This window comes from Diceros bicornis, chromosome 6, assembly GCF_020826845.1.
Source record: "Diceros bicornis minor isolate mBicDic1 chromosome 6, mDicBic1.mat.cur, whole genome shotgun sequence".
Lineage (NCBI taxonomy): Eukaryota > Metazoa > Chordata > Mammalia > Perissodactyla > Rhinocerotidae > Diceros > Diceros bicornis.
This window is the reverse complement of record NC_080745.1, coordinates 20,461,360-20,486,912: the sequence shown is the minus strand read 5'-3', so window position 1 is coordinate 20,486,912 and position 25,553 is coordinate 20,461,360. Positions and strand designations below refer to the sequence as shown.

Sequence of the window (25,553 nt, the reverse complement as noted above, 5' to 3'; positions counted from 1 at the left end):
TATTTTTTATAAACTCAGTGTAGCCTCAGTGTACAGTGTTTATAAGTCTACAGTCATGTACAGTAATGTCCTAGCCCTTCACACTCACTCACCACTCACTCCCTGACCCACCCAGAGTAACTTCCAGTCCTGCAGCCTCTATGCATGGTGACTGCCCTATACAGGTGTACCATTTTTTTATCTCTTATACCATATTTTTCCTGTACTTTTTCTATGTTTAGATGCACACTTACCATTGTGTTACAACTGCCTACAGTACTCAGTACAGTACCATGCTGTACAGGTTTGTAGCCCAGGAGCAACAGGCTATACCATATGGCCTAGGTGTGTAGTAGACTATACCATCTGTGTTGGTGTAAGTACACTCGGTGATGTTCGCACAAAGATGAAATCACCTAACGATGCATTTCTCAGAACTGTCCCCGATATGAGGCGACGCATGACTGTCTTGAATCATTAAAAGAGCATTTCTGAGCAACTCTAGGGGAGCTGCACCTTTGAGAGCCATTAGGGATTGTCCTAGATTTGGAGTTTGTTATAAATAACCCCACTAGGGCTGTCTGACTGAATTAAAATCTGATATGCTTATTAGTGGGGGGATGAAATATTCTAACACAGATTTATGGTGGTAGTTGCACCACTAGATGAAGTTACTAAAAATCACTGAATTGTACACTTGAAATAGGCGAATTTTATGATCCAATAAAGCTGTTTTAAAAATCTGATATACTTTATGGTCTTTAAATTTAGGAATTACAAGCATGAGATAAAAAAATAGGTATATAAATCATTCATATTTCACAAAAAGTAAGATTTATTTGTTGAAATAGGAACTTTAAGACAAGAATAATCATAGCTTACAAAATCCTTTACACAAGAATAATCTTACCTTGCAAATCCTTATCACTTATGCTATCTCTCCTGCTCCCCCTTGAATCTCTTAGCATTCCTGAAACTTTTGAAACCCGTAGCATTTAAAGTTTGAGATTGCAATTTAGACCAAAAAACCCACAAGAAATGTTGACTTTGTCCTGAATGGCTAAGAACAAAAACTACAGCCAGTGAATCAGCTGCTCATTCAATAATCAATCAAACACCTAACATGTGTTGATCATGGAAATGAAGAGACCACCAAGTTTTTCTATCACTTTAGGTTTGTGAAGCAGGACTCATCATTGCTTAGAGCAAAACAAAAGTCTTTTAGAAGGAATCTGGAGACTGAAAGCCACATGACATGAAGTCTTCAGGGGTTGCATCTAAAAAATGTAAAAAAGCAATAATACTGTGGCTACTGTAACTACTGAGTAGTTTCATCTAGCAATTTAGATCCATTAATATGAATAAGTATAGCTTCCATTGTCTAGGGGGCATGCCCTTTTTAGTCAACTGATACTCCTGGTTAGTGGGTCCCCTGTAGGGGCCTTACTAATATCCTAGATTGAGCAGGCTGTGGTTAGTTGTGTTGTTTCTATCACATGTTTCTCTAGCTGGAATCAGCAATACCAAATAGTACAGAGGGCTCTTTCCCAGGAAAATACCAGCAAGGATTTGTTTATTGAAACGAGCTACTTACCACCTTGGAAATTCTAGTCCTCTGAAGTGGAACACGGACAGACACGTTTAACCTGGCATGGAGCATGGGTGGGGGCGTGGCAAAGGTCTGGAGGACGGGAATGCTGTGGTCAGTAGGCCCGGGCAGCTGCACAGCTGAGGGTTCCCGGGCACCTGGGTGCTCGGTCAGGACAGGATGTTCAGAGCTGGGCGAGACGCCTGATGGTAGCTGGATCTCAGCGACCAGCCAAGGGGCAAAACAGAAATTCCTCCTTTGGCCTGCCCTCTTCTCACCCTTTAAATATTGAAAAGAATTTCTGAGGACAGCTGACAGATAATAAAAAAGATAATTTCACGCAAATGTTATATCCAAAAAGTTAATTCTAAACTTTTAACTACATGCATATAATCATCTGGGAAGATCTATAACCACATGGGAAGGTACTTATCACTATTTTGGCCCCCCAGCATCTGAACTCCCTACATCGGGAAGTTTCCTACTCTAGGAAGTAGAAGCTTCCACCATGGAAGCTGGAGACGCTAGATTCTCAGGTTTGCAGCCACTATTGCTGCTAGGATGTGGGCACATGGTCCAGGCTCTGCCAATCAGATGGCCCTGCCCCAGACTCCAAGAAGAATGAACTGTATAATCTAGTCTAGAGAGGGATTCACTCACCCAACACCCTTACAACTGCCTTCCCTTGCCTGCCCCTACTATAGAGGCTGGTCATCCCAAATATGTGTGTTCCTAGCTTCCTTTGTATTTCTAGATGGCTGTGTGGCACACTTCTGGCCCGAGAGATATGGGTGGAGGTCTGTCTTGAGATTTCTTGGAAAACTCTTGCCTTCCTGATACAGGCATCACCCTTTCTGTCTTCTCCCAATTTCTGCCTTGAATGCAAATGTAATATCTAGGGCTGCGGCAGCCATCTTGTAACCATGAGGGAACAACTCTAAAGCCAACATGCAAAGGATGGTAAAGCAGATCAAAAGAGCCAGGATCCCTGGCAGATTTTTTTGGATATTTGAATCTATGCTTGCAATAACTGACAACTAAATATGTGAGAAAAGTAAGCATTTATTTTTAACCTCTTATTAGCCAGATTTTCTGTCATTTGCAACTGTCTTCATTCCTAAGTGACACAGGCAGTTTCCAGTGTCCAGCATTGGTGTGGTCTACGGTGCAAACTGCTATGTCAGAGCCAGTGGTGGTAGCAGTAGTGTTGTTGCAGGACCAGTTCTGCAGCATTATTTTGGGTGTAATTCCTCTTTCTTAGCCTCCAAACTCCTCCAGAAGTCCTGGAGATTTTGTGAGCTATGTAACATGCCTTTTAATACATTCTTTTTCTGCTTAAATTTACCAAAGTTTAATCGAAAAAAAGAAAAAGATGAGGTCATTATGGTGGGTCCTAATCCAATATGACTGACGTCCTTATAAAAAGAGGAAATTTGGACACAGAGATGTACACAGAGAGAACGCCACGTGAAGATGAAGGCAGAGATCAGGGTAAAAAAAAAATTAACCAAACTTTATTTCTGTTGCTTGCAATCAAGAACCCTGAGAAATACAGAAATTGACACCAGGAGTGGTAGCAGTAACACACCCTCAGGTAGTGGGGCAGAATTTGAAACTGATTATCTGGTCTGGTTGGATCTAAGGACAACGAAAATGCCAGTAATGTTAAGACAGTTTTGGCACAAATGCTGACTTGTGGTCACCTGCCCCGAAGGTCACCGAGAATAATGAAGGTCCCACTGGAGTTAAGGCATTAAGAAACCAAGTGGTTGCTGCCAGAGAACAGCATAAGGGCACAAAGAATTCAGGAACTGTGGGGTGGAGTGGTTGATGCTAACAGCTGGAAAGCCTAAGAAGCGAATGGCAGGGTCTTAAATTCTAGTTCAAGGCGGTCTGAAAACCAGGGACTTGCACTGACTATGCTAAAAGATATCTTATCTTTTGCAACCACAACTAAACCAAAAGGAAGATCCTGTGGGTTCCTGATTTACAACATCTGTTATTCACAACCTCCTCTTGTCTCTTGTTGATGCTTAGGGGACTGACTGGCAAGAGTGAGAATTGGGAGATTCTGAACGGAATCATAAGGGACTGAAGACTCACGGAACACAAAGCTTCTCTTGTCACAGGAAGTAACCCCTTTCCCTGTGTAACGAAGCTGTTCCTCACTTGCTTGAAGACCTATAATGTTCTTGCCTGAGGAAGTCACATTTCAAGGGGAATCCCTTTGTACCTCTTCTCTTCTCATTGTCTTCAGACCAAAACCAGAGCTAGATACCAATATGTCCGTCATGTTATAAAGCCAAACTTGGACGGAGGAGACATACACAAAAGTAACTGTGAGATTTTTTTGTGTGTGTAAGGAAGATCAGCCCTGAGCTAACATCCAATGCCAATCCTCCTCTTTTTTTTTTTGTTTTTTTGCTGAGGAAGATTGGCCCTGGGCTAACATCCGTGCTCATCTTCCTCTACTTTATATGGGATGCCATCACAGCACGGCTTGACGAGTGGTGCGTGGGTGCACACCCGGGATCCGAACCTGCAAACCACCGACGCGGAGCGCGCACACTTAACCGCTGCGCCATCGGGCCGGCCCCAAGATTTTGCTCTTTATGTTGGTAAAAGTCTTGGGAATACATGTGGGAATCTCTTCTGAGGGTGCTAAACCAGGGAGGTAAGAACAGGACGTTTCCCTCCCAAGAGATTCGAGCTCAAGGTGCTTCCTGGGTCTAACTGTTCGCTTGCTTGGTTGGTTGACTGAAACCTGGTGGCCCACACCAAAAGAAGGTAAGATACCTGAATTTCTTTGGCATAACGTTGAAGCAGGAATCCAAGGAAATAGGAATGTTGGTGTGAATATATTGTGTATGACCCACTCCCCAATCCCCTACTGTCCCATGAGAGGAACCAGAAGACACGCCCTTCATCAAGACATTGAGAAATACATTGGTGAGCAAAGTGCCCCACCACCTCTCAAAAATATTGTCATGGCTACTTTATGTACATCAGGGATGCTGTCAAGAGCTGCTGGAGTTACACAGACTCCTCCATGAGGATCCCAGGCCAGTGGTGGTACAACCATCAAGAGAGGCAAAGTCTTCTCAGTAGAAGTCATGGTGACCATGACCATTCCCAGGGCCAGTCTGGGAACCAGAATTGTCTGCACATCAGATACCGTTGGCAGAAACTAATTGGTCACAAGTCCCTAGGACCAAAATAGATGGGCAGCTCTCTATGGCCCTACATAATCCATATGACAGAAGCAAACCAAAAACTCTCTAGGTCTGACTTAAGTCATCAACAGACAATCTTGTAACCATATCTATTTCTTAAATCTGAACTTGAATGCTACAGAAGTGGTAAATTCCTACAACGTTCCCATTTAACAGTCCAGTTGATATAGAAGATGGACAAGTCTTGGAGAGTGACAATGGTTTATCATAAATTTAATAAGTGGTGACTTCAATACAGCAAACCCACACAGCCTCTGGAGGAAAATCTTTTTTCTCATTCTCAATAAGCAAAGAACTCCAAAAGCTGTTTTCTCTCATTTTGGCAAGGATGGCTTCCCACCTTGCTTCAGAGTTATGTCAACTCTGGCTCCACACCACAATTTGATCTGAAGAAATCTTAACCACTTCAATGTTCTTTAGGACATCACAGTGACCACTACATTGATGATATCATGCTATGAGGACCTAAAGAGCAGGAGTAGTAGTTATTCTGCATACGTTAATAAGAAACATACAAATTGTAGCATGGGAAATAAATCTCATGAATCGACAGGGGCCTCTGACTTTAGGGAAGCGTCTTAGGAGGGTTAGTGATCTAGGTTGAGCTATCTCCTCCAAAGTGAAGGATGAGTTGCTGCATTTTACACCACCTCCTAAAGGAAAGAGAGATACAATGCTTGGAGGTCCTCTTTACGGAAGCAACGTTTGTCACATTAGGGTGTGTTTCTCTGACCCATTTATTGGGTGACTCAAAAAGATGCTAATTTTGAGGAGGGGCCCAGAGATAGAGGACACTCTCCAACTGGCTCAGGCTGCATTGTAATCTGTTCTGCCACCTAGGACTCAGGAGATCCAATGGTGTTCCCAGAGTCAACGGCAGACTGGAGAGGTGTATGGTGCCTGTGACAAGCCCTGTTAGGAGAATCACAGGGTCAATTATTAGTGTTTTGCAGCAAATACATGCCCTCTTTGTCAAATAACTATTTTCCTTTCGAGAAAAAGACTTGGCTTTCTCCTGGGCCATGGAAGAGACTGAAAGCCTGATCGAGGAAGTCAGATTACCACACAGTCTGAGCTGTTCATCTTGAGCTGGATGTTATTTTGATCCATTGAGCCACCAAGCCAGGTTCACCAAAGGACCCAGCTACACTGGAGACTCTTAATATTCAGAAGGACAGGTTAACCTGCCTCATGGATGTAAGTCAACTTCTCTCCCCAGCTAGTCCACTACTTATTCAATGGGTTCATGGACACAGTGACTGTGCAGGCAGAGACTGAGACTATCCATGCTTTTAACAATCTAGACTTCTCCTTCCAAGGCTGACCTAGCTTCTTACCAGCATCACTAACCAACTATGAGTCTTTCAAAAGGCACCAAATTCAGGAGAGGTCCTAGACGGCCACCTGGAAGCAGACTATATAGACTAGACTTCTTTAATCATGGAGAGAATCAGTGATTTGTTCTCACTGGAATAGACATGTTTCTGAACCTGAATTTACTTTCTTTGCCCACCATGTGTGCACTATCATCCTTGGACTTTCTGAATGCCTTGTTCATCATCACAGTATCCCACACAGTATCACTTCTGACCAAGGACCTCACTTTACACCAAAAGAAGAAATGTGTTGGGCTAATTTCTGTCCCTCAGTAGCAGCTGGCCTTATAGAATGGTGGAATGCCCAATTGCAGACTTGGTTATAGCGCCTGATGGAAGATGCAACTGTAAAGATGGTATGACTGTCCTATAGTACATAGAATATCTTCTGAACTCAAGGCCAATATATGGTGGTGTTTCTCCTGCAGCCAGGATACACGGCTACAGGATCCAAGAGGATGGCATCTATCACCAATACACCCAATGACCCACTTGAAAGTTGTTATTTCTGTTCCCTTCACCTCTGGGCACTGCTAGTTTGACGGTCTTACTTAGCGGCCAATGAGGAATTCTCCCACCAGGGGACTCAAGCACAGTTCCCTTGAGATTGAAATTGAGACACTGACTATGTCAGACTCCTTATGCCAGTGGGTGAAATTGCCAAAATGAGTATTATAGAGTTGGCTGTGATGACAGTGACAATCAAGGGGACATAGTTGCTATTACATGATAGGCAGAAGGAGGTCAATAGATAGAATCCAGCCATGGTGGTGCCTCTTGTTACTGGCATGTCTGTGGAAAACTATTTTTTGTTAAAAAAATTCACATGCTCGGATCCCTCAGACATGAAGTTTACCCCCTGATTAGCTGAGATGCTTGATAAAGGGAAAGGGGGATTTTGTAATGTGCATTCAAGAGAGGAGTCATAAATTGTTGTAATTATATACCAATTATAGCCTTGTGGCCAGTTGCAAAAATAAGACCTCTAACTTTTACTTATATTTTCTTCCTTGCTGTGTCATATGTTTGTGTGTCTCTATTTTAACTAATTGCCCTTTACTTTTAATTTTCTTCTATTTTATATAAGATAAATTAGTGATAGATATCTCAACAATTTAATCTGTGAGATCAGAATATTGACCTAGGATTGTGACAGAATTAAAGGAGGAACAACTATCACCCAGAGATCCTGGACTTTGAGCTGGACACGGAAAATAATCCTTCAGTGTAACCCCTTTGGGGAGAGAGTGAAGGTATTTTTCAGTTGTACAAGGGATGTTGCATTATATTAAGTGGAAGCATTTTTATTTTATATAGTATTTACTTTCAGAATTGTAGGAATATTAAGAAGCATATTTGATGCCGGGTAGTCAAAGGGACAGACTATTATAGACATTTGGCATTCTTTTGGGCTGCTTTGGAAGTATGGGAAAGACTGTCAGTCCTTTCCAAATCCATTCTCCCCTTCATCCATAATAATAGGACCTTGACTCTTAGCTATGCATATTGCCACATGGATTAAAAACTACATTTCCCAATCTTGTAACTATCTTATTAAGGTAACTAAGTTCTACCAACGAAGTGAAAGTAGATGCATTGTGTATTTCTGGGAAGGCTCCATAAACAGGAGAGAACAAGTGTTCTTTAGTCTTCCCCTGTCCCTCCTAATGCCAGGCTGGGAGATGGATGCAATGGTTGGAGAGCCAGCAGCCATCTTGGATCACAAGAGGTCTTGCATGGTGGAGGAGAAATATCAGAGCCTGGGCCTCTGATGACAAACTATATTCTTTCAGTATAATAAAATATAAATAGATATTTTTTGAACATCCAGGTAAGCACTAGGAAGACATTGGTAAACAAGGCATAGTTTCTATCCTAAGAAAACTTATAAACCAGTGGCGTGACCGACAGTTATGCAAGGATGGTCTGTAAGCACACAGGTGGTGCACCCAACCCAATCTTGAGTCGATGGTGGGTGGTGTGGTCTGGGAAGACTTTCTGGAGGAAGTAACCTTCTTACAGATGAATAGGATTTCTCCAGTTGTTGGAGGAAGGGGTGGAAAGAGTTTTTTTTGGCCCAGGGGAGTTCAGAGGTGTTAACACTCATTAACACCTCTTAAGAGACCAGTCAGGGAGGTAAGCCAGGGTAGGAGTTTGGACTTTATCCTCAGAACAACGAGTGGCAAGTGAAAGGAATGTGAGCATGGGAGTGACACGGTCAGATTTATTCTTTAGAAAGATCATTCCAGCTCAGTCATTCTGTGCAGAGTGGATTGAGGGGAACAAGATCAGAGGTGGGGAGACCAATTCCATATTTTCTCTTTAGAAAGTGAGAGAGAGAGAGGGAAAGGACAGAGGAATAGAAAAGGGGCTTGACACAAAGGCACACTGGCCCTGACGAAGCGCCTGAAATATACTGGGAGGGTGGAAACACTAAATACTTTGGAGGAAAAGCAAGGCTGGAACCAGGGTCCGCGGCGCCCTTTTTAGGAAAAAGAACAGATCATTAGGCACAAGTTTGACTATTAACTTAAGATGAGAAAATAAATCACAAGAAATTACTGGAGTCTTGGAGATTCGGGTCTCTTTTCTTCTGTTTACCTGAACTGCTTACCTAGAAATGCTTCCAGAAGGCAGCCTGGCGTCCCCTCTCTGCCCGGAGCACTAGACAACTCCTGGCACCGCCAGGTAAAGCTAGAGAGGCACCCTGGGACGTAAACTAAGTCAGCTTTACCGCCTCGGAGCAGCGACCAGCCTCAGCAAATGAGGGAGCTCGCTGGCCCGGCGGACAGACCGTCCTACTGGATGGAACGGGAGGCGGTACGCCGGGAGGTGAACGTCACCCTGAAGTCCTGCGGGCTCCGTCCGCTGACCCGCCCCCGAGCCCCTCCCGGCACCAGCTGCACTGCTGAGCGGTGAGGGGCGCGGTATCCCCGCCAGGCGCACCGTGTGGGGCGCACCGTGCGGGTCTCCGGGAGAAAACAGCCCTGCTTACCACCGAGACCAGGTGGCAGCCACAGGGAACCTTCTTTTCCTCACTCTGAGTCTACAAACTTGACCTCAAAAACACAAACCCTGTCTTTGGCATTTCTGCATTTAGAAACAAACATCGCCCCAGCATGAGATGTCCAAGGACAAACGACGTCCAGTTCATAGCCACAGCATCGTAAAGTTTTCTTTTTCATGAAAAAAACGACTTGCAAAGTTGTTGTTTTTGAAAGAAAATATTAACTTCTGCAAAACAAAAAGTAATCATCAGCAGACAGCGCGAGGCGCGGAGCTCTGTCCCCAGAGCAGCGGACGCAACGCCACGGGGGCTGGGGGCTCTGGGGGCTTCGGGTTGGGCGGGGTGGGGGTGCGGAGCGACAGCGCGCAGGGCGGGGGCGGTGTCGGGGGCGCGCAGTGCGGGGCGGGGGCGCGAGCGGCGCGGCCGGGGGTGGGGTCCCAGGGGCGGGGTCCCAGGGGCGCACGGTGCAGCGCGGGGGCGCGCGGGGCTGGCGGGCGCGCGGGGGCGGCGGGCGCGGCGCTGCCAATCGCAGACAAAGGCCGCCCAGTGAATCATGTGGTGCCGGGGGAGGAAGTGCGGCTTGTTTTCTTTCCTCCAGTCGCGGGGCTGCGGGCGGAGCGCGATGCGCGGAGACCCCCGCGGGGGCGGCGGCGGCCGCGAGCCCCGATGAGGCCCGAGCGCTCCCGGCCGCGCCGCAGCGCCTCCGGCGCGATGGAGGCCCCGCCGTGGGACCCCCTCCGCAACGACTCGCTGCCGCCCACGCTGACCCCGGCCGTGCCCCCCTACGTGAAGCTCGGCCTCACCATCGTCTACACTGTGTTCTACTCGCTGCTTTTCGTGTTCATCTACGTGCAGCTCTGGCTGGTGCTGCGCTACCGCCACAAGCGGCTCAGCTACCAGAGCGTCTTCCTTTTCCTCTGCCTCTTCTGGGCCTCTCTGCGGACGGTCCTCTTCTCCTTCTACTTCAAAGACTTCGTGGCGGCCAACGCGCTCAGCCCCTTCGTCTTCTGGCTGCTCTATTGCTTCCCCGTGTGCCTCCAATTCTTCACCCTCACGCTGATGAACTTGTATTTCACGCAGGTGAGTCGCGGGAAGCACCCCCGATGGGCGGGAGGCACCTGCCGGGCGCTCACCGGGTAGGATGGCCCCCGCGCGGCGCTTGATACGGGGGCGACGGCAGCCGCTCGGACCGGTCCCAGAGCTACAGGGCTGAGAGTGTGGGGAAAAGGTTGTGGGGTCGCCTGAGCCCTGTCCTACCTGCAGGCCTTTCTCCCAAAAGAGGAGAAGGAGGAGGAAAGGCAAGGCTGGCGGCCACATCCAGGGGGTATCGGACCCCCTCCGCGCAGGGCGCCACAGCATCTTCATGCGCACATCGCAGTTGGTACTGATGGGAGGTGTGGCCACCAGGGAGACTTCGCCTCCAGAATTTCTCCTCCATTACCTCATCCCAAAGCACCTCGCTTCCAGTCTGGAAAGGTCGTCTGCACACTGGCCTCCAGATTTGGGCCAGACACTGGCTTTTTTTGAGTGATGGTGGGGTGGGACAGTCCTGGTTTGGATGAGATGTTTTGAATCTCCAGCCTAGGAGTCCTACTGTAACTCCGGCTTACTAACTCATCCCACGGGATTGCTAAACAGCAGCCCAGGTTAACACCCAGCTCCCGAGCTGCTGAACAGGAGTCAGGCTTGCCATCCGAACTCATCTGCGAGGCCCCAAGAAAAAGCCGCAAAAATTTACTGGGGCTTTTTTACAGGCATGCAGGAGTCATTTTATGAGGCCTATTGTTAATAAGCTGATGGGAGAACGTGCAAATTAACTTGGCAGTCGTGACCACTGACTTAATGCAAGTACAGTGATTGTCAAGTACTTTGCAAATACTGTGTAAAATATTGCATAAAGGTTTAATAGCACAATGCTACCACCCTCGTCATCATCTCTGATTCCCATTAGCTTTCCAAGCACTAGAATGTCCATTTTCACTAGGCCTCTGCTCAAGGAGAAGGCACTCACCATGTCACCTGGTGAGGGTAATTTAAAAGCTGTGTCATGGGCAGAAAGTTTATGCAAGCAGGCATTCCATTCTTTTTAACACTGTCCCTATTTCCCAAAAGAAAATTTCATTGATTTAGAAAAGAAAAAAGAAAAAAAAGATAGAAAAATGTTGCCCTGATGTAGTGGAAGCTCCTGACTGAAAATTTGGAAGAAATACTTTTGGCTAAAAAATAGTATATGTACTATTTAGTAGCTATTATACTGTTATCCAAATGGATCTATGCTCAGAGCTTTCTCCTGAGTCCAGCATATCAGCATATTTTGCAGTCCACGAGTAATGTGTATGATTTGTCCAAATACTACTTTTAAGCCCGAAAACCAGTTCAGGCAGTCAGCCACATTGCAGACACTGGGCTCTTTAATTGGATTGAAAGAGGTGGTTCCAGCAAGATAGGTTGATGTTACTTCCAGAACTGTGACATGGTCGTATTGCATATTGAGGTCTGTATTCTTGTCCCTTTTTGAGGAAAAAAAGGGAAGTGTCGGGCACTGCCATGGAGCTCTGGTCATCACTTGCGAGTTCTGCACTCGGAGCTGGGTGCAGGGCAGGGCTGCACATTTTCTGCACCATCTGCTGGTGGGCAAGTAAATGCTGAGTGAGGGGAAGAGTGACCAGGCCGACAGCCACTCAAGCTGAGAGGCTGCGAGCTACAGCCCTGGCTTCTTTCTAACTCCCAGGTCTTTTTTTCTATATGTCTCCAGGGGGGCCGGCAAGAGAAGGTGGTACCTAAGTGCTGGCATCTGAGACCCTGGCAGAGCAAAGCCATTCCTTGGCTTCCTGACAAATGCTCTGAGACTCCTGGGGAGTTATAAACCGCTTTCCTCTCCCCTCCCACACGCCTTCTCTTAGACACGGTTCTCACCATTGGAATTGCCAGAGGAGCTTTAAGAATTACTGCTGCATGGGCCCCATCTCAGAGCAAGTAAATCAGATTTTGGAGGGAAGGGGGATAGCGGCTAACAATTAAGAAGCATGTCCTATGTGCCAGGCGCAGTTCTAAGTGGTTTGTCTTATTTATTCTTCACAAGAAGTACTGATAGCATCCCCATTTTACAGAGGAGGGTGAGAGAGGTTAAATGACTCATTCAAGGTCACGCTGTCAGTGCCCAGTGGAGCCCGGAATCACACCGGCATCTGTGACATCTGAGTGTAAGGCTTATCCTTGATGGTACAGTATTTGAAACCTCTGACAATGGAAAACATACGCCACTCTGAATGTAACACCTTGTCCTCCGGAGGAGAACATCAAGTTGGGGAGATACAAAGTATATATACGGCGCAGTCAAGAAATGACTCAGTGGACTTAAGGGAGCGTATGTGTAAGCTTTAGGAGACTTGAGCGGGACCTGAGTCTTCCCAGAAGAGGTGGGTTTGCACCAGCTCCGGAGGCTGGGAGGCTGGGTGGGAGGGACGAAAGGGGAGTGGGAAGGGAGCAGCGTGGCAGAAGTTTGGAATTGGGAATGAACTGGAAGGGGATTCCGAGAGTGGAGGAAGCTTTTCTCTGTTGTTGTCACGTCCTTGATTCCTGGCCCAGTGCCCGGGGTTTACTTACTCATCTCACTGAAGCCTCGCTGATAACGCGGTAAATACGGTTTTATTACTCTCTCCTCTGAGGTTCAGAGAGATGCGGAAACTCGCCCGCAGTGCCTTGCAGCCTGTGCTGCACCTCTCTGAGTGCCTGTCCTGAGTACCCCTGTCCTGGCCATTGGAGTGCCACAGTCCAGTCCCTCCTTTCCCTCCACCACCCCCCTTGGCCGATGCCTATGTGCAGTGCACATACTGTGCAGCTGTAAGCAGCCCCTGCCTGCCCAGTGACACACATTTTAGGGTAACTTGATAATTGAGCATGCTCAATTTGATTTACGTTTTTCCCAAATCACTGTTTTAAAACAATGCTAGGAGGGGCCGGCCCAGTGGCGCAAGCGGTTAAGTGCGCGCACTCCGCTGCGGCGGCCCGGGGTTCGCTGGTTCGGATCCCGGGCGCGCACCGACGCACTGCTTGGCAAGCCATGCTGTGGCGGCGTCCCATATAAAGTGGAGGAAGATGGGCACAGATGTTAGCCCAGGGCCGTCTTCCTCAGCAAAAAAAGAGGGGGATTGGCGGATGTTAGCACAGGGCTGATCTCCTCATAAAAAAAAAAAAACAATGCTAGGTTAGGTCTGTCTTTCCACCCCCTAGTGACCTCTCAGACAGAATGACCTTTCTAGTCATTCTTGGTTATTAAAGCTTTCCATCCAGCTTAAATCTGTCTGCCCCTATCCGGGGCAGCCCAGGCTTAGATATCCAGGGCTTGGAGTAGCAGGGTATATCCTGTGCTCTTAGCCTCCCCCGTTCCCCCCTCAGAAACTGGCTTTTCTGGGGCTGGCCCAGGGAGGGGGCAGGGTTGTCTCATGTGACTCTCTGCCGGTCCGCCTCGGGTCTTGCTCTGCCTCTCTGGGTGACTCTGCCATGTGGCCGTGTCTACATTGTGTGATCAGTTTCATCCTGGCTCCCTCTGCCCATCTCCCTTCCATCCCAGTCCCTTCTCCCAGTGGGGCCACCCAGGTGATGGGCTGGTGTCCACCCACTGTCTCCTTCCAGGCCCCCATCTGCCCCTTTTCATTCTCTGCCTGCCTAGGGGCCCTGCCACCTGCAGAACCCCCAGTGGAAGCAGATAGCGCCCTCTGAGTTCCAGGTGCCCTCAGCCCCCCATGGCACAGGTTGGCCTCTGCCAGGACTCCCTCTCCACACCCCACTTTGCTCTGGTGTCTGCACCTGTTGGGCCTGTGCATTCTCAGCTCAACAAGCATCTGTCCCGGGAGCAGGGACCAGGTCCTCTTTCTTCCTAATCCCCCTGAGCAGTCCCCATGGAACTTTCTCCTCAGTGGCCTGGGGTGAGGGCCATCATCTCCCACGTGAACACTGCTCTCCTGCCAATAGGCTGCTGACTCTTTTTCTCCACTCGTTGCCTTCTCATACAGGCTGGGAGGGAGGGAGGGAGGTGGCTGGTGGTAGGACTGGTTCTGCTCACTCTTAGCAGGCCCCATGTGTGGTGTGTGTACATCTGGCTCCAAATGTTTGCAGCTTTCCTTGAAACACCGAGTATTGAGTACCTGTTGTTTCCAGCCCTGGGCCCTGGTGTGAATTCTGGGGTACAGCCAAACTCTTGCTCAGCACCCTGCTGCACCAGGACATGGTAGGGCCAAGGCTTGAACCAAGGCCTCTCACTCAGAGCCTGTTCTTCTAGTACCATGTTAATTTGCCTTTTTATTGGGGCTTAGAGTGGGGCGGGACCCTGAGACCTGAGGCACATGGGGTCTCTGTGCGTGAGGTATTGTGGTGCCTTCCACCCCCCAGGTTGTAGAGTAGAGGCTTAGAAGCAAAGGCCGCCAGCTTCTGTGCCAGGGCAGCGCCGGGGTGAGGCAGGTCTGTCTGCAAAGCTGGGGCAGAGGGTCTTGGTGTGGGAGTGGGCTTGGCGACACCTGCGCAGCTGCATCTACCAGCTGTTCTCCCTTGGAATTATGCATCTGGACCTCAGACTCTTGGGGTTCTGAGTTTGGTTGAATGCAGTGGGCTCCGCTTCCCCCCATTCAGCCTAGTCTTGAGCCCTATGACAAATTCCTGCCATTTCAGTAGGGTAGTTTGAGGAAGGGAAAGGAGAAGTGAACCCTCTTGGTTGGGGGAGAGATGGTGTGATTAATGGATGCTGATGCAGGAGCCAGGACTGTGCCACACCTTAGAGGGCAGCTGGGAAGCTGCGGGGGGTTATTGTGGGTGCCTGAGGCTCATGGTGGGGGGCTGTGGCTCATGATGGAGGCTGATGGCTCATGGTGGGGGCCTGAGATTCATGGTAGGGGCCTAGGGGTCATGGTGGGGGCCTGTGGCTCATCGTGGGGGCCTGTGGCTCATGGTGGGGGCCTGGGGTTCATGGAGGGGGCCTGGGGTTCATGGAGGGGGCCTGGGGGTCATGGTGAGGGCCTCGGGTTCATGGTAGGGGCCTGTGGCTCATGGTGGGGGCCTGGGGCTCATGGGGGGGGCCTGGGGCTCATGGTGGGGGCCTGGGGCTCATGGGGGGGGCCTGGGGCTCACGGGGGGGGGCCTGGGGCTCACGGTGGGGGCCTGGGGCTCACGGTGGGGCCTGTGGCTCGTGGTGGGGGCCTGGGGGTCATGGAGGGGGCCTGGGGGTCATGGTGGGGGCCAGGGTCTCATGGTGGGGGCCAGGGTCTCATGGTGGGGGCTTGTGGCTCATGGTGGGGGCCAGGGTCTCATGGTGGGGGCTTGTGGCTCATGGTGGGGGCCTGGGGCTCATGGGGGGGGCCTGGGGCTCATGGGGGGGGCCTGTGGCTCGTGGTGGGGGCCTGTGGCTCGTGGTGGGGGCCTGGGGGTCATGGAGGGGGCCTGGGGGTCATGGTGGGGGCCTGGGGGTCATGGACGGGGCCTGGGGCTCATGGTGGGCACCTGGGGCTCGTGGTGGGCCAGCAGAGGCCTGTGAATGAGGAGGCTGTGCTGGGAGTGGAGGGAGCAGGGACCCTGTGGGCAGGGCTGGGTTTGAATCCCGGCTTTGCACCTAGCATGGCTGCTGTGGCCAGTTACTGAGCTCCCTGAGGCCGTACTGACCTTCTTCACCAGGAAAACAGAAACCGCAGTGCTCCTCCCCACCCCCGCCCATCCCCAGGCTGGAGCAGGTTAAAGGAGATGCTGTCAGTGCTACATCCCTGTGCTCCTCTCCTCCCTCAGTTAAGGCGCTCTTGCTGCGTCCCCTGACAGCTGCAACCTAGGTTCTTGCTCAGACACCAAACCACAGTCCTGAAGGTCAGGCCCCAGTGCTGGCTCTGCCCTTTATCAACCCATCGTGTCATCAATATGGCTTTTACCACAAGATTGCAACTTTTGTGTCTGTAAGATGGCAGTGCCACTTGGCCCACCCTCAGGGAGAGTATGGAAATCAGCAGTTCCTCACAGCTGAGCTCCTGAGACCGAGAGCTGAAGGGATCAGAGGTCCAGCAGCCCAGCCCTTCATCTTGCAGATGAACCAGCCGAGGCCTAGAGAATTCTAGTGACTTGTCCTGGGTCACCCAGCCGGACCTGCAGAGCCTGGACGAGGCCCAGTGTCTCTAAGCTTGTGCTTGCTGCACACACCACCCACAACTCGATATGCACCACAGACCTCATCCTTGCCCTTGGGGAACTAGGAGGCAGCTGAAAATCTAGTCCAGGGCCCCTCCCTCCCCCACCAGGAAAAGGGAGGGGGTGACTTTGGGGGTAAGGGGGTCTCGCTGTGGCTCTTGGCAGTTAGTTTAATTGAGAAATGTTTACTGAATACCTATTGTGTGCCAGGCCCTAATCTAGGAGTTGTGAACAGGGAAGCTTCTAGGCCTCTTGGTGATTATGAAGTAAGAAGCTTAGGAACACACAAAGCAAGCCTTTGCCAGTCCCCAAGTACCTTATTTCAAAACTGAGATCACACAGGGGCAGGGAATATGCTCAGCCTCACCTCTGTGCACCACACCGATGGCCCCCTGGCCCCTGGCTCTTTGTGGTCGCTCACTGGGCTCACAGATGCCAGAGCTGTGTGTGTTTGTGTGCCTGTGTGCATGTCTCTGTGTGTGTGTGCGCACTCCTTTGTGCACCTGTGTGTGTGCCTGTGTGAGTGTGCATGCATGCCCGTGTACCTCTGTGTATGCGTGCCCTTGTGTGTGTGAGTGTGAGTGCGTGCACACGGAGTACTAGGAGAAGTTTCCGTATTGCCTTCAGTCTACACCCACCACCAGCACCCCCAGGATGTAACTTCCTAATTTTACTTCTAAAAATTTCCCTTAAGAAGAAGCCTTCTAATTTTAACAGCCCACTTGCCCAGGATCTCCCCTCAGCGCACTAGCTTTTTAGTCTCTCTGCCCCATCATTGCTGGTTCAGTGCCATAGGGTTCACCTGCCAACTTAAGGTGAACCACATCTCGTTATTGCCCTCCGCGCTCGTGGGAACAATTAGACTCTCACGAGAAATCCACCCCCATTGACCAGAAAGCCTTGATTTCCCAACAGCAGAGGCCGAGCTGCACTGCCAGCTTTGTCCTTGTGCAACAAGCACAGAGCTGTGGCTCCTGTCCCCCTGGGGAGCCTGCGTCTGGGTCCCACACAGCCTCGTGCCCGCAGGGTTTTGCTCCCCTGCCTTTCCCCAGGTCCGACAAGCAGGGACTAGTGGGAGGCAGGGAGAGCGCACTGTCCTGAGGCTTGTTTCCTCCTCAGCTGGGTCATCCATGGCTGTGTCCAACACTCCCCCACAGAGGCCTGTGATGTGTTCCTCGTTTAAGCACCCGAGGCCCCCAGTCCCTGGGAGCTGATCACCTTTGAGGTGATGGCTGGAGCAGTGCGGTACGGGCTGACCAGAGAAGAACATGGACAAAACTGAAAGCTACTCATCCAAAGAACATCGCGAGAGATCCTTAGGTTTGTGAAAAAAGCAAACCATGTGCTTTCCAAGACCTGCTTTCCCCAGTGGGTTCCTGTTGGCCCTGCAGTTCCAGTGTGAGGAGACGACCTCTTCCTGGTTTGTGGGTCTGCCTCCGCCCTGACTTTCTGGCAGGTCAGTTTCCGCAGGACAGAAATAGCCTCAGCAAACAGTCCAGACAATACCTGGCACATGGGCATTCACGGAGGTCTGCAAAGGCTTGTCAATATTTTACTTGCTGTTTATCCTGTGGCTAAAGTTTAGAGTCTGTTAACCTAGGAGGTCAGATGAAGTCCAGGTGGTATTACTCTACAAATGAGTTGGTATCCTCAAACCTGTGCGTGGAGGGCTGCAATAAAGGAGGTAGCGACGGGTGCTCGCGTCAGCATTTCAGACCTGTGAGCCACATGTGGCCTCTGGTGCGTATTCTTTTTTTTCAAATGTATCTTTTAAAAGATAAAAACTATTCTTAGCTCACAGGCCATACGAAAACAGGCTGTGGGCTGCACTTGGTCCTTGGGACAAGGTTAGGACAAAGCCATGTTTGTCGCTGAGCTCCTGCCCCACCTTTATTCTGTTCTTTTTGCTGGGGGCAAGTTGGAAATAGGCTTTGGCTTCTTGTTCCGTGGTTAGAGAGTGTCCTTCACTCTGAGCAAATCTTATTGATCACCTACACACAGGTATCTGGGGTCAGAGACAGTAAGTTGGGATTTCTGCCCAGAAGGTCCACTGACTCTTGGGAAGGACAGACATAAACAGAAACAAGAGTGCCTCAAGCCGCGTGCCACCCACAGTGCACCGAAGGGAACCTCTCCCCTGCCTGCTGGCGGCTGGGGAGACGCAGACCTGGGGCCTTGATGGGCTGGACGTCTTGTGACATCATCAGCGCCCCCCACCCCCTTTTAAGGGCAGACATACTTGCTAAGCTATGCAGTCTGTAATACACAGGGTAAATGTCTGCACACAATGGGATCAGCCCCCTGGGCTGCACCCTGTCTCATATGCTGCTATCCCCGCTTCCCAGACCTAAGAGCTGTCAGAGGTCACATTCCCATCAGGTGATGGGATCGTCCATTTGTCATGCATGACCCGTGGCAGACAGGGAGAGACACGGGCAGAACGTGCGCAACACTGGCTCCCCATGGGCCAGGCCCCGGTAAGGACCGCTCTCCTGTCCTGATGAGATGACACAAATCTGTCCATGTGGAGGTCCTGGTCCTCCCAGTTTTCACATAGTGACACAGGTTTGGACTGGAACATGAAGACTCGTTTCATTCATTCAACAAGCGTGTTTTTTAAATTGAGGTGAAATTCATATAACATAAAACTAACCATTTTAATATGTACAACTTAGTGGCATTTAGTGCGTTCACTTTGTTATGCAACTGTCACCTCTATTCCAGAACATTTTCATCACTCCAAAAAATGCTCCATACCCATTAAATAGTCACTCCCCATTCACCCTCTCCCCAGCCCCTGGCAACCACCAATCTGCTTTCTGTCCCTATGGGTTTACCTATTCTGGATATTTCACATCAAATGAATCATACAATAAGTGGCCTTTTGTGTCTGGCTTCTCTCACTTAGCATGGTGTTTTTGAGGTTCATCTGTGTTGTAGCGTGTGTCAGTGCTTCCTTTCTTTTTAAGGCTGGGTAATACGCCACTGTCAGTGTGGACCACGGTTTGTCGACCCACTCCTCCAGTGATGGACGTTTAGGTTGCTTCATCACAGCTTTGCACATGCCTGTTGTTTTCTAGACACTGTGCAGTTCGGATTAAGGTCAAACATGGGTCTGCCTTCTTGGAACTTAGTGTTGAGCAGGGAAGATAGACTACATACATGATGTATGTCTTCTTTGTGCCATTGGCCATTACTTAGTGGCAGTCCTTACAGTGGTGACGTGAAGTGTGCGATGTTTCCAATAGAAGGTTGGGGGCTTAATTCACTCCTTCATCTCTGTGATTCTCCCTCTATGATACATGTTTTAAAAAGAATCTGTGGCTTTTGCTGCTATTTAAGTGTAAGTCAAATCCGTTTGCCCTGGTTTGTTCACGGCAGCTTCCTGGGGTCCATACCAACATCAGGATGGAAGGGTGGTGCTTGGGGGAAGGCTGGTTAGCTCCCGTTCCTACCCCATGGGGCCACGCAGAGCAACTGGAATCCCTCCTCCCCTGATGCACAGCCTTGCACAGATTTGACAGCATATTTTGTGTCCTCCCTGAGTCCTCTCTGCTTGGAGTGGGACATTCTCAGTTCCGTTTGTTGTTTCTGATGGGCTGTGGGTTTGTCCCTCACCATCCCAGTTGCTGTCCCCAAAGGCCTGCCCAGTGTCCCACAGTGAGTTGGGGGCAGCTCCAGGGGTAGACTGAGGTCTCGCCGCTGGTGAGCCGTTTTTGTCACCATGTTGCTTCCTCTCGAGGAGGTACCGACGGCATTTCTCTCGGGGGCAGGCTATAAGGACCATCATCTGACACTGAGTCTGTTCGGGCTACTCTTAGAGTATTATAGACGGGGGCTTAAACAACAGAAGTTTATTTCTCCCAGTTCTGGATGCTGTAAGTCCGAGATGAGGGTGTCAGCACGGCTGGGCTCTGGTGAGGGCCCTCTTCCTGTTTGCAGACTGCCAGCTTCTCCTTGTATCTTCACGTGGTGGAGAGCCGAGAGAGAGATCTCTGGGGTCCCTTTTATAAGAGCACTAATCCCATTCAGGAGGGCTCCGCCCTCAGGGTCTAATCCCCTCCCAAAGGCCCCACCTCCTCATACCATCACACTGGGGGTTAGGACTTCAGTGTATGAATTTTGGAGGGACACAACCATACAGTCCGTAACAAGTACCACACTGCTCCCAGCAGGGCAAGAGTTCCAGGAAACCTCAGAATCCTCCTCACTTCTGAGGCAGAAAGTTATTTTGTAGGGAGAGGGGGAAAAAACAGGCATTTTCACTGCTAACTTATTTGGTAGCTTTTGCATAATTTGCTCCAAGGACCAGGGTACAGTGGTAGGACATGACACTGCTGCAGTGGCACAGAGACCTTCCTTCTTGGAGTCTTTGGGCCTGGCTCGCTAGTAAGCCCCAGCCAACCTTCCTAGGCTAAGAAGTGTGTCCTCTGTGCTATAATGTGTTACCTTATTTAAGCACATTTGGAACAATTACGGGCAGGGTGCTGGCTGGTAAACGTGAACTGCACTTGTGGCCAGAGCAGTTCAGAAACATAATAACGATAATGGTACCTTGTGTGGCCACAGCCCTTGGCATTCACGATACTGAAGAGAGAATCCTGCTTGGGAGGCTGGTCTGCATTATTAGTCTCCACCTGCGCCAGCAAGAGTGCCCGACTCCCCCACAGGGCCTCCGCCCCATGGACTCAGCAGCCTGGGCAGGACGGGGCTGCCCCTGGGGACTGTCAGGCCTGCCTCCCTTCCCTCCCCTGACAGGTAGGCCCCACACCCCCTTAGAAGTAAGGCTGCAGCCACCGTGTGGGGTTTCACAGAGTGAGGACACAAGCTGCCCTCTGGGAAGGCGCTTCATGTCATAGAGGTTTAAAAGGAGCAGGCACCTTAAGGAATGTTTATACCAGCCCTCTTATCTTACAGATAGACACTGAGGCCCAGAAAGGTGGAGAGTCCATCAGGGGCAAGCAAAGCATGTTCATGGTGGTCTGGCCAGCTGCGCCCCTGAATCTAGACACTCAGGTGACAGGAGATGACAGAAAAGCAGGGAAGCTGAAGGCCAGCGTTTGTTGTGTCTTTAGGTTGACTTTGAGGGCCTTTGAGTGGAGAGGTGCTCTCTAAGTGTCTGGGCCCCACTGCCCCTCCCCAGCTGCCTGCCCGGCCTGACTTCATCAGTACGGGCCGAGCTGGGGCTGCCCGGCTGGTGTGGGCCTGTCGGAGGGAGTAGAGGCCAGGGAGGCTCTCGTGAACCCGTGCAGGGGTGGGGGAGAGAGAGGAGCTTGGCTGGACGGGTGGGATTGGAAACTGGAGAGGAGCCCTTCAGGAAGGAGAGGAAGCAAGTGGAGATGACTTCTCACGTGAGGCCTCCGCCCCTCCACCATTTACTGAGTGAGTGCTGGGGGCCATCCAGGTGTGAGGCCGGCTCCTGCCTCACAGGGTTCCCACTGTGACTGTGGGGGTAAGACAGGCACGCGCACACACACACACACACACACACACACACACACATACACGCACGCCTGAGAAGGGATCTTAGGTCCCCGGTCAGCTGGACGGCACGGCACAGTGGGCCTCTCAGGAGAAGGCTGACAATACTTCCGGGGAGTTCCGGGCTTTCCAGATGTTCAGAGGAAAGCAGTATTGTTGTGAGTCTTGAGATCCCATGTGAAGAAGCTCGCCTGAATGCCGAGGGCTCCGTTCTCCGAGGGTCAGCGTGAGGCCAGGAGGTGAGCAGCACTCTCGCTCCTGGAGCCCCGCGCTCGCCAAGTTCAAAGGCAGGAGTTGACATAGTGAAGACCTGACCCTGGAACCCAGTCACCTCCTGGGGGCATCTCACACCTGGCCAGCCCAGGACACGGACAGAGGACACCTTGGCTTCAGGCTGCTGCACCCCAGAATTATGTGGCATGAACAGCATGCTCATTTTTCTTTCATGAAGTTCCATGGCTTTAAAAACGTGGACAGTCTCTGTAAACATAGAGACGTCGCCCTTGCCCTTGCTGTCCCAGAGAGGTGACCTGAAGTGCCGGTCCCCGCTAGAGCTGTCCTTTGCTCCTCTTCAGGGATTGCTGCAGAAGGGGAGAAACCCCGCATTTGGGCTTCAGGGACTCTGATTGTCTTGTCGCCTTGCTCTGGTGAGTGAGGATGCCCAGCATGTGGAAACACAGAGCAAGGCAGCTGACTAATGACTGTCACCCGGGGAGACCACGGCCGGGGTTTGCATAATTTCCCCAATATATCAGGAAGTGGGCAGCATGGGGGGGACCACAAGAGCAAATAGCAAATGTGTCAGTAGTTCCTAACGTTTTTGAGTGAGAAAGTTCCTTTTATGGTCAAGAAGGCATTTATGGTCACAGTTTAGTAGTTGTGCATTTAGAATCATGGTGTGAGAACATATACAAGGACTAATAATAACAACAGGGGCAGCAAACACATAAACACCTAGATAGTGTCTTTTAGGTGGCAGGCATTTGTCTAAGTGCTCTACATGTATTCATTCACCTCATCCTCACAAAAACCTATGAGGTGGGCACTGTTATTAGTCTTATTGTACAGAAGAGATACTTGAGGCACAGGGAGGTTCGGTCACTTTTCCAAAGTCACACAGCTGTTAACTGGTGGAGCCTGGATTCAGGCCCAGGTGAGCCAGCTCCAGAGTCCACACTCTGAACCATCTTTAGATGTCTCTGTGCTGGAGATGAACACACAGCTGTGGCCTGTATGTAGTGGAATACTGTGCCTCCGAGAGAATGCATGAACTAGAGCTGTGTGTTTCAACACCCATACATTGCAAACACATCATGATGCATGAACAAGTTGTAGAAGGGTATGGAAGATGTTAATACATTCAAATGAAGTGGAAAACCATGCAAGACAGTACTATATATTATTTGTGACTACATACATACATAGTAAAAGTATAAGCCTGCCTGGGTGTAATAACACCAAATTCAGATAGTGATTACCTCTGTGGAGGAGAGAGGATTAGAACCAAGGGGAGATGCTGGGGACTTCAATGATATTATTTTTATTTATTGAAAACAAAACACAACTAGAACAATCATGGCAGTGTTAAAGGTTGACAGCTGTACCGTGGGTACGTGAGTATTGGCTCTGTCATTTCTTGGTGTATATGTGACATATTTTATAATAAAGTTTAAACCCACCATAAATTGGTAACATTTTTCAAATGAATTTGCATACGTACCTTTAAAAATAGTGTGTATGTGTGTGAACGAGACAGAGAGGCACACTGGTGTCTTCAGCATGGACTTCAGTTTCTTCAGGATGGTTTCCACAGACTGGACTTCAGTCTGTGCTTCGTGCACAGAGTTTTGGACCCACTCAAGGGTCTCCCGGGGCCGCAGCCCACCCACAGGCGGAACCACGGCACACAGGATCAGGTATCTGGCCTGGGCGTGGGGTTGGGAGCCTGTAGAGGGTGGGAGGGTTCTGCGGTGTTCACTCTGCCTGTTCGTTTCTAAGGGGCAGCATTTCAGGGAGGGGTGGCCCAGGAGTGCAGACTCGGAGACACGGGTCTTGTTTTGCAGGGGGCTTCATAAAGCAGAATGGCTACACAGAGCAATTCTGAATCAAGTGCAAGTCTGGAAGCATAGTGCTGCATTTAGTCGTCACTGACGCTGCCTCTGGGGACAGAAGAGGTGACTTTTGTTTAGTTTTGCTGAATGCACAAGGAACACTCTCATACGCACAAAGAATAGTGTGGGACATTTTTGCCAGAAGCAGCCAACATGACATTAGGAAAAATGATTGTAAGACAGCGAATGCCAACTTGAGTTAGTAGGAGAAAAACAGGCAGGCCGGAGTTCAAAGGGTGGGAACAGAATTGCTGAGACATTCAGAGGCTGGAATTTATTGTGGGGGGAGCAGGGTTCAGCAGCTGCTTCTAGAGCTTTTCTGTGACGGTCGAAGCAAGTACGTCATATACCAGTCTCTGGGCCCTCCTGCGTCATCTGAGAGGTGGAGGGCCTGGGGTCACTGAGAGGACACTGAGCTGCCCATGGTGGGCGGTGAGGGGACCTGGCCCCATGCTGGGAGAGGGCAGAGCCGGGAACCAGGGCAGCCCCACACCGGCCCTGGGGGTGACTTCCAGCTTCGCTTCATGCCCACCTGGAATCAGTGCTCAAACGAGAATCAGAGGAGCCAGGATCACTCGCAGTGGCATCCTCAAACCTGAGTGAAATCTTCGGAGTCACCTAGCTTTCCTCTCACTGCCATTAGTTCTGGGTAGGACGTTTTAAAGAAGTGTTGCTGAGACCAAAAGGAATTTGTGATTGGGGAAAAATGCTTCATTTCCACAAGATGACAGGAGTTTCCGATGGAAGCTGTTGCTTATTTCTGCTGTCTTCTGACCTGCTCCCCGCCCCTGCCTCCCATCCCTTCACCACCCCAGGGCAACTCTTGAAGAAACCTGGTGTTTTCCGAGGGGAGGGAGGCTGGACCCTGCTGTCCTCTCCCTCCGAGTCTTCATTTTTTCCCCAAGAAGAGGCTGGGACTTTCCCTTCCCCTTGAGGTTCCAGCCTGATCTCCCCATGCCCTTGGGGCCCCTGTTGGGGAGCAGGCGGCCACCTCCCTCTGCTGTCCCCTGAACTCCCTCAGCCCCCTCCTTCCTGCCTCAGTTTCCCAGCCCATGTGCCTCCCTCCCCGGGGCACCCTCCTCCGCACCCCTGCCCTCCTGCCTCTCCCTCCCTCTGCTCTGCCTTTCTGGGGCCCAGGGCCGTCTTCATTATGTTTGGTCTCCCAATCTTAAAAACAAGGTCCTGACCCCTTGAATGATCTCTTTTTCATTTCACAAAGACGTCCGTGAAGAGAAGCTTATGCTCTAGAATTGACTCAGCGCCTGCACTTCCTCCTGCTGCAGTCCAGCGTCTGCCCACTTCCCCTCCCTGTCTGCCGGCCTCCCCACATTTATTCCCTGAACCCTGGGCAGCTTCAGTCACCCTGACTGGCCCCGACCCAAGCCTCTGTCTCCCGGCCTCTCAGGCCTGACTACCTAGCTCTGGGCCTGCTCCTCGCTTCCTTTCTACTCCTTTATATTGAGTGAGACATAATTCACAGTCTATACAATCCCCCATTTCAACTGTGCTACATTCATAGAGTTGTGCAACCAACCGTCACCACCGTCAATTTTAGAATGTTTTTATCGAAAGAAACCATGACGCTATTAGCTCTCACTGCCCATTTCTTCCCAGCTC

The 25,553-nt window shown here is 50.3% G+C and overlaps 1 protein-coding gene across 1 annotated transcript in view; it reads left to right on the top strand.

The window, feature by feature from the left end:
- The first annotated feature begins 9,764 nt into the window (after window positions 1-9,764).
- Window positions 9,765-25,553, top strand: part of GPR137B (G protein-coupled receptor 137B) — a 50,428-nt gene continuing 34,639 nt past the window's right edge. Inside the window, exon 1 of the mRNA XM_058542976.1 lies at window positions 9,765-10,263. Coding sequence (XP_058398959.1) covers window positions 9,850-10,263 — 414 coding nt within the window. The 5' untranslated portion in view covers window positions 9,765-9,849. The remainder of the gene's footprint in view (window positions 10,264-25,553) is intronic.